The 10,051-nt window shown below is 34.6% G+C and overlaps 1 protein-coding gene and 1 pseudogene across 1 annotated transcript; one reads left to right on the forward strand and one right to left on the reverse strand.

Moving 5' to 3' along the window:
• Positions 1-231: 231 nt before the first annotated feature.
• Positions 232-354, forward strand: LOC149417862 (U4 spliceosomal RNA; annotated as a pseudogene).
• A 287-nt stretch (positions 355-641) lies between these two features.
• On the reverse strand, positions 642-6,860 carry Karl (lipocalin/cytosolic fatty acid-binding protein Karl). Its single transcript, XM_089639213.1, has 4 exons — positions 6,569-6,860; positions 5,634-5,742; positions 4,298-4,438; positions 642-1,404 (listed from the first exon to the last, which is right to left on the reverse strand). Exons 1-4 carry the CDS (start codon positions 6,695-6,697, stop codon positions 1,031-1,033), a joined length of 753 nt encoding a protein of 250 aa, XP_089495339.1. The 5' UTR covers positions 6,698-6,860; the 3' UTR covers positions 642-1,030.
• Positions 6,861-10,051: the final 3,191 nt, after the last annotated feature.

A 10,051-nucleotide genomic window follows, 5' to 3' on the forward strand; every position in this document is an offset into this window, starting at 1 on the left:
GGTTTTTGTGGTTTGTAGCAAAGTGCAATGATGTAAAATCACGTGTGAGTTTTAAAGATTTACAGATAATTATGTAGTTTTTTTAGGATACTTTTACGAAGGGAATGTGACACAATACTTTATAAGCGAGTTCATTTTATTCTTGATTCAAACTAACAAAGTAAATGCTTATGTTTGATTCCTGCAACACAATCCTAAAAGGGCGAATACTTTTGAATGCTTTTAAAAAACCACTTTGCGCAGTGGCGATATCGTAACCAATGAAGTTTATCCGAGGTGCGATTATTGCCAGTTGAAAACTTTTTTTAGTGATTGATTTCAAAGTTAAAATTCAAGTTCTGCAAAAGTAATATTCAAGTTCTGTTATTATTTCAGTTTTGTGAAGCTACTGATATAATAACAGAACTTCAATAGGACTTTCACAGAACTTGAAAATTAACATTGTAATTTAATGAATGGTTAAAATTCTGTAAAACTTAGAGTTTGTTTTATCTTTTTAATACCATGGATTTACCATGTACCTATTTATATTAATTTACTATTACACAAGTTTGTTGGTGTTAAGCATTATTTTATGTTTTGCAAATAAATAATGTTAAAAAAAATTTCACAATTTAATTGTAAATTATTTTATTCTGCGGTATTATAAAATATTATTTGAGCTACTGTTTGTAGTTATTTACATTAATCGAAATACTCGAAGAACATTTTGTTCTTGTGTACGTCCCATCAAATTACATAAGATTACACATAATAAAAATATTTAATCATTGAATATAATATTAACAACTCTCGAAAAATGTGTAGCAGAAAAATCAGATAAACATTTGGTCACATCAAAAAATTGAACCCAAGACCTTAGCATTGCCGGAATTTGACTATACCACTGACCTAATCCGACCATTTCAACTTCGTTCATCTTAAACTGTATCCATACTTCGACTAAGAACTACCAACATTATCATCATCAATATTTCTTGACAAAATGAGAAAGAATTTTAGAATTAGCACAGAAAGCATAGTAATTTCCTTATGTGGTAATTTCTTCAGAGTTAGTTTTATGCATCCTTTTCAGCGGGTGCCTTCTCCTACCATTTCTTCTTCTGCTTGGCCCGCCAGCAAATCCAGTAATATTTGGCAAGTTATTCCCCAAAGGATACAAGAAATCAATCCCGTTGTTCTCGCATCCCTCTTGCGTCATGTCAAACATAAAAGCTAGGTCTATGCTGTATCTGGGTAGCTTGTCTCTGAGGTAGCTGATGACGTTGTGGGGTAAGGTGACGTTTCTGGACATGATGAAGGAAGAAAGGTATCTGGTGCTTTTCTCCTTCTCTGCACAATGCATTAGAAGAGTCCAGGTGGTGTAATCGGTGTCTAGGACGTAGGTGTTGTATATGCCCTCATCTGAAACATAAGCAGTGAAAAATTATATCGCAGACAGTTTAAACCCCAAATGAGTCAGGCATCCAGGGGTACCCAATATAGATATAAAACACAGAAGAATAAAAGGAGAGAAACTCTTTGAAGGAGGTTTTGGGACCAACACAAGAACGCAAGATATACGCAGCTGCTGTGAGTGGAAAACTAAAATAGTTGCAGGAAAGGTAAAGAGGGAAAAAACCACGAAGGCTCCTAATAATAATAATAATAATAATAAATTATTTATTCCAGGATGTGGGGAGGTTAGTGCAATCCCACACCTCCCATAGAGGATATAAGTACAGATAGTATTTACATATAGTAAAATAAATAAAAAGAGATTAAAAAAAATTAAAAATTAAAATGAAAATGACATTAAATTAAAGCAGAGAAGCACGGGAATCCATCGGATCTAAGATTGTGGGAGCAAGTATCTTTCTCCAATGGTCTTCAATGCTCGATCCTGAAGTCAGACGGGATTCTATGATAAGAATTTTTCTGGAATGGTTTATCCTTTCCCTCAGTCCTGCAATCCTGGTTCTTAACAGAGCTGTAAATCCTGGAACTCGTCCTTCTGTAAACATTGAGGAGGCACTGCAGTGCCTGGGGAGTCCGAACATCAATCGGTAAGCGTTGTTATATTGCACCCGAAGCCTTTCCATCGTTCTTTTCTTGAAATTAGCCCAGAGCTCGCATGTGTACAGGGTGGTGCAAAAGGCTAAGAAGAGCGTCCTTTTCACTCGTGGACATATATAATATATCATCGTGGACATATGAACATACAGCTCAAAGAGTCGACTCAATTGATCGTGAGCCGTGAGCCGTAAGCGCAATGAGAATACTGTGTTCGCCCGATGAGACTCGCGCAATACGGCTACGGCTCCCCCGCTACGGCTCCTCTGATGCGGCTGCCCCAATAAGGTTCCCCTGTACATCTCCAGATCCCAGCTTAAGCGTATGAATGATCGTACGACTCTTGGTACCGGTACGCCGCCTCGTACAGTGAGAAAGATAAAATTTTAGGTATTTTGTAGGTGTAGATAAATATGTCCAAGTTCAGATGTAGCACTGTCAGACGGCGTTCACGTCTCTGAGTATGTAATAACAATTAATACTCGGATAATTTTAAAGGTGCAATTTTTTTCTAATATATCTTTTGATAAAGAAGTAGTAACCGTTCAATTAAGCCGCTATACTAATTATCCTAGTCTTACAAATGCGGCTCATCAAAAAGAGCTGGCTCAATTGTGCGGCTCGCTCATGAATCAGAAAACACTGGCAAATACCCAATGACAACCCCTAGGAGCAAAATCAATGACAACCTATTAAAATTCACGTTTTGCTCTGTTCACCTGACAAACGAAAATTCAACAAGTGAAAATAGCATTTATTAGACGATAATTCTAGTAGTTTTATCAATCTAAATAAGTGCCTTTAAACTGTTGTTTTTGAAACTACAAATACTTATTAAATTTATTTTATATTTTAGAGACACAGTACATTAGTTTCGGTGATGAATCAATTTACAGATATTAAATCATATGGTATGTTTTCTTGCAGAGTGTCTTACAGTATCTTACTGTGTTATGTATAGTCAGTAACTACCGGGTGACATGTGTAGAGTAAAGGTATGGGTGCATTATGAAAGTGTGTGTATGCGCATTGAACAGTTTATATCATTGACATGATGTTACTTTTAAATTTTGACAGTGAATCCGAAAAAAACTCGATGTTATAGTTTACCCAAATATTATTGAATGTTTGAAGAGCACGGTTAAATGTGCAAGTATACCGATCTTATACCGAGGGACGAATCACATTTAGGAAGGTGAATTCTGATCAAAACCTTGTAAAGTAGTACCGCCCAGCATAACATTTGCTTTTCCTAAACACGCCCATATGAATATATATTATGAAAATAAATACCGAAATATCAAATTATGTCCAATTTTCCAAATACGTCCTAAATCCTGGATCCAAATTTTGCTAGTAAACAATTAGTTAATTAAGTGTTAATCTCAAGTGACCTTCCAGGTAAGTGTGGTACTGTACATTTTCACCATATATAGTCAGTAATAACATAGATCATTGTAGAAATGTATTATATATTTGTACAGCGCCGTTGAGGTGATTTTGCACAAAAACGGCGTTAAGTAAATCATCCAAGAATTATTATTATTATTACTATTAGTTAATATAGTATTACAGACACCACAATCGGATGATAAAAGGGCAACAAAAGATAATGTAAAAGACAAAAAAAATATCTGAAATCAATTATGTAAGTATACAAGGTTATAGATCCTTTCAGTATCGCCTTAGTGTAAGACCACCATTCAGAATTGAAACGTTTCTTGAAATGGCTTTAGCCGCGTTTTGTGACCAGATCTGAATAGCCAAGTACTCTCCAGCCTTCCTCTTTCTCATCTCCTCCCTCACCCCACTACCTTCAGCCTCCCAACCAAAGATATTATAAGAACGAGATATGCTATGTTGGCCGCCGGACCGTACGCGGAGTACTACCTAATTAGGGTACTTTGAATACTATCGGGATGTGTACGCACAGAAATCTGTTCTATGTATTAGTGCCAACTGAAACGATACGTCCTTAGCGTAAACGAAGGTGTGCAGTAGTATTGGTGAACAAAACCGGCGACACTGGGCAAAACAATTCCACACAGTATGAACTGCTCATAGCACATCTCGTTCTTCTAATATCTTTGCTTCCAACACACCCCAATTGGGATTGCCATAATCTCACTGGCTCCAGAAGATTGGGAGCACTTGGGACTCTCACATAAAAAAATGCCCCCTTTCCATTCTTTTACCTACCTACATCTTCTGTAAATTATAAGACTAGTAAAAATATAATGCTTACAAGTATCCTCAGCATGGACCCAGTGCGCAGGAGTGTTAGTGTCAGGAACTTGCCAAGTAATGTTACCCAGGAGTGTCTCGCTGAGGGGGTCATTGATGAAGGCGTATGTGAAGTTCATCGTCACTGCCATTTGATGCACTCCTAGTTGGACAAAAATCTAAATTTATCTATAGTTGTGAGAAATAAAAAAATATTCGTTCATTCGTCTTTGATGCTTTAATATTCGATTGTTAAGACCTTCGACTACGAATCCATAGGTTGTGACAGAAAAAAATGGATCCATTTGTTTCATTTTACAATGAATTAATTTTGCCGCCGGTCCGTGAAAAATTTACAGGATTGCTAAAACCTCAGCCATAGGTCATCTCCAGTGGTTTGCGAGGTTTGGTGACTTCACTGGAGGGGTTCCGGGTTCATGGGGCGAGGTTTGTCCAGGTCGTGGTAGCGGATGCGTCGGCCGGATTATCTTCTCTAGCCGGACTCTCTTGACCAATCGCCTTGCCTTACTCATCATAACCCAGATTCCTACCAACCCTAATACCTATTACCTTCTCAGAACCTCTTCACGTTCATTTCCTTAAAAGACCCTACATACAGAGAGATTCTCATAGACGTCACAGAGATGACACCTACTGAGAGAAATTATTTTTCCTTAGAGTCGTGAATACCATCATTATCGGCCTTATGAAAGACCACCGTTCAGAATCTTTGCTTAAAATGACTTTAAATGGGAACAGATTTGAATATCCAGGTACTTTCCCACCTTCTTTTTCCCCAATTCATTCCCCTACCCAATACCTTCAGACTTACATCACACCCCAAATGTGAATGCCATAGTCTCACTGGCTCCAGAAAATTCGGAGCTGATAGGACTCTTGCGCGATATGAACACACAAACAAAACTTAAAATGTACGCAAAATAACTTAACACGATTTTATCAGCTTTAACTGTGTTTACCTCCAAATACAGTGCGTTGATGAAGATATCTGTTCTTGATACTAGTTCATTATGCATTATTATCATTTTAGAAGAAATCTTACAAGATAAAATTATTTTGTGTTCTTTATCAAAATCCGCCAGATTTCCAAGAATCCTAGAAAAATATTAGAATACCTTCAAAATCTTAGAAGAAATCTTACCAGATGAAATTATTTTGTGGTCTTTGGTGAAATCCGCCAGATTTCCAATAATTCTGGAAAAATCCTAGTACCGCCAGAATCCTAAAAGAAATCTTACCAAATGTGATAATTTTGTGGTATTTGGTGAAATCCGCCAGATTACCGAGAATCCTAGAAAAATCTTAGAATACCGCCAGAATCCTTTAAGAAATCTTACCAGATGAAATTATTTTGTGGTCTTTGGTGAAATCCGCCCTCATGCATTTGTACGAAAGGTCCTCCTCTGAACTGGCATAGTACTGTACAACGTACCATTGTCCTAGTATCTGTAATGATAGCAATATTTATTTAATTATTGAAGAAGATATTAACAACTGTATAAACGAAAAATGTGAAACAGTAAAATCACAAAAAAAGATTTGGTGGCATCTGAACCCAGGACCTTAGCCTTGCCGAGGCTCTGCTACGTTTAAATATCAAAACTGGCGTATTATCTTATTGTTAGATTTTAATATAGTAAGCACTTAATATCGACCTGTATAATAATAAAGAACACCATGAAAAAAATATTAGAGAGCATTTCAAGAAAGAGATATAATTTTTTGATAAAAAGAACTACTAATAAAGGTATCACATTATAAGATATGAGCTTATCTCGGCAAAAGTATTAAAGTGGTTTATTTTTTCAATGCAGATGTGTGATCACATCTGCCCTGATGATGGACACTGTAATGCTGTACAAAACGTTGACTAAAGAAGGAGGTAGCGTAACAGGCATGATAACCTAAAATAAGCCTCTATAAAAGGGATCACGTGTTCAAATTCCCTAAAACTATTTTGTAAAATGTTACTCTATTAAAAATGACTCCATTTGTAACTCCGGCTCAATGCCCTCTAAGAGTTTGCTTGGAATTTAATTGTAATTTTCAAAATTTTAAATGTTTATTTATACAATTCGGACATGCGACAAAGTACCTACATATTATATATTGTTTTCGACAGAAAATTATTTTAATCACCATTTTCATAATTGGAACTGATTTGTAGAGAATTAAGACTATCCGTGATTTTTCACAGATCTGCGCTGGTATTTACAAAAGAAAAAGGGAAAATGTTATTTTCGTGGAACTTTTAATCAGTTCTTGTATTTACCTGATTCAAATCAAAATTTCTCACAGCCTTCACGATGGGACACTTTGTTTTATCAACTTTTGTACGAAACAAATAACCATCAGATAAACATAAGATCGCCAAAAACACACACGCACTTAACTTAGTCATTTTCGAACTAATCGCAATAATAATTTCTTTTTGAACCTTTATACTAATCTTTTTAAATATTTTTATGGAGAAGCTAACACTAACATAATTTAATTTATATGGATTAATATGACATCAGTCAATATTTTTGACTGTCGATTGAATTTCCCGTCCGCGAAATCGAAACAATCATTCAGTACTAACGTGCTTTTACAAGTTATGCATCATCCACGCACTATTGTGTACAGACTAAAGCAGGGGTTTTCAACTCTTGATTTGCTTTAAATACCAGAATGAATAATCAACTTAATGTTTTTTTTGTGCAAGCATTTTGAAATTATGAAATAAACTAAAAATCAGTGCTAAAAATGCATCCTTATTTTTTTCATGGTCAGGAGAGGCATTGTTGTGGAAGACATTGTGTGTCCATAAAAAAATTTAGTGAGCAAGGGGTAAAATTACAGTGCACCATAACTTTGAAAAAATAGAAATGGAAACTGTACTGTAAAAAATACTAGAACTATATGGGACAAGTGCAAATAATCAGACTTCAATTTAATTTTTAAAAAGAGAGAAGGCGCAATAGCTATAATAATCTTAAGTGGTGCAGGAACAAGGATCTATCCTTCTCATTATAGGGAAGGCCCACGAACTATGATAAACCAAGCAGTACATCCAATATTGTAGCAGATTTAAAAAAAAGTTTTTTTTTCAAATCTTCTCCTAACGCGGCCAGTGAGCAGTGAGTGAATCTGGAAGTGAATTTGGCCAGTTGAATTGGAGTCATAAACAACATAATATTTACTATAATAAAAATATAGTTTTAATTTAATACTTTGATCATTTGTTTTTTCATCAGCCTTCAAAAATATATTTTGTTATTTCACCAGCCTTCAGAAATGTACTTTGTTATTTCGCCAGCCTTCAGAATTATATTTTGTTATTTCACCAGCCTTTCGAAATATATTTTGTTATTTCACAAGCCTTCAGATTTTTTTTCATTGGATAAAGTTAATATTCATTTTAGTCACCATGTAAATTATTGCAGTTAATGAATTTTGTACGGTATTGGGGTACTCGAACGTATTAAAAAATATATAAAAAACTTATTTTAATTAGCATATATAGAATTTAGAATGACTGGAGAAGATAGCTACCTAATGTGAGATTCGATTCGCTGTGAATAACTAATGGGAATCGAAGGTTGAGCACGTCATCAGAGAACCATGAACACATAATTTCCATACAAACAATACATCATAAATAAAGCATGTATACTAGGCCGGACAGTCAATTTTTTTCAGGAGTCTCAATAGTTTCACTATAGAATAACGATGACGCAAAACATAACATGTCTCTTACCCCCTTTTCCCTGTTACTAGAGGTTATGTTTTAAAAAGTTATTAAGACTAAGTCGACACAATACCCTAAAAGACGGAATTTTAAAGACGTAAGTGCATAAGGTATCAAACATGCGCTGCGCAGCTCCTGTGTATTGGACGGACGTACGAATTTTCCATATTAAAAACAAAAATTAAGTGGGTATTTTAACGACGTAACAAAAGAAGGCGTCTAAAAAAACATTCTGCGCGCCGTCCGGCGAATTGGGCGGACCTACAGTCGAATTCGCCCTAGCAAGCCTAGAAAATGTATCTTTCAATTCCGCTTTAAATAAAATATTTAAATGGTATGATAATAATCAATTTTAATATCAACTTACATTCATTCGTATTGGTATTATAAAATTATAAAAGGGCATTATATTTACGTTATTGAAATGTGAGCCTCGAGCAAACCCCCGTTATAATTCTTGTAATGCTCTACGGTTCACACTCAGTAATAATTACATACCTTCAAAACTACACTTATGATGTATATGATATACGACACCCTTTACAACCAGGATCTTCTTATGATGCTCTCTATTATCAGAGGTTAACTATCGTCAGAGCAATCTTTTCCCTGTAAGCTATACCAACAGTAGCTCTATTGAACTGCGTTTATACCTTCCACGTAAATTTTCAAGTAATAAATTATAACAATAATCGCTTACTGCAAAAATTGTGAAAGTTTTATTTGTTTTTTAGTGCATTGGAGCGTTTTTTGATTGTTTTTGAAGCAGACGGAGATTGAGCGATGTCTTGAAAATGTGTTCGTCACAATCGATTCCTCATACTGTTGAAAAGTGCTTATTAATAATACTAAAAAAATAATTAAACAAAAAAATAACTTTGTTTGTAACCACGATTCATTTAATGTATTGATATCGACCAGTTTTGCTTAACACAGGGTACAAATCAGGTTACAAATCAAACCAATAAGAAATATGTATTGTGTGTGCTTATATATTCATATCTAGTGAGATATAATATCGAGTTAGATAAAATATAAAGTTAGATAAAATATAAAGTAGAATAAAGGAACAGTGAGATAGCATGACATTAAAATATAACGTTCTGACAGAGAGACAGATAATGGGTTACCATATTATATCGAAACAGACAAAGCATCAACTGAAGAGGTGATTAATGGACAGTGGGAATTTTAATGAGTTGATCTGAAATATACCTGATATTTAGCCAAATAGCCATTTGAAACATTTAATAAATATGACTTTTGGCTCTACAAACAAAACTATTGTTTTATATTATCAATTTGTGAAACCACAAAGTGATTGTTGACTGAAAGTGACTAAAAAACATTTTATTTAATAAATTTATCAAAAAATCTATTTAAATGCCTGATTTAGGTAAAGGGACAAAAGTATGATTGAAATTGTGAATTAACTTTGAGGTTGTCATCTCTAAACATACTGACGTAACTTTGAGACTACTGAGATACTAAAAAACCCTTCATACATTGGAAGGCCACCCTAATGCACACAAAGGCGCCATCACAATTTCGCAGATTAGAACATTCACATGTTTGTCCAGAAGTGAGGTCTGGAATATAACGATAACAATAACAAAACTAATTATTGCTGTTGGTTTCTACTTATCAACATTATTTATCCCTGTGATAACGGCTTATATAGAGTAGCCACAGGAAGTCAACAGTGTGGAAATAAAGATAGGATTTCAATGTTGATAGCACGGTACTCGAACATTCCTGAATTATGAGTTATTTGGCATATTTTTAGTTCTTTCATTCATTCATTATTATTAAGTTTAGGTCATGTTAATAATATGGAATGTAATAAAAATATGATGTAATGACACTTGGAGAGGCGTTTAATAGAATTGTTTATTTATGGTTTCGGTCGTGGTTAGTTAGTTTATTATACTTCTAATTTAAACTATAAAATTAATAAAAACAATGAGGTTAAGTCGGACATTTTGCTTGCATGCATCAAATAAAAAAACTTTTATTTCACTT

The sequence above is a fragment of the Hesperophylax consimilis genome, chromosome 14, assembly GCF_061612785.1.
Source record: "Hesperophylax consimilis isolate HC1 chromosome 14, BYU_Hcon_1.0, whole genome shotgun sequence".
Classification (NCBI taxonomy): Eukaryota; Metazoa; Arthropoda; class Insecta; order Trichoptera; family Limnephilidae; genus Hesperophylax; species Hesperophylax consimilis.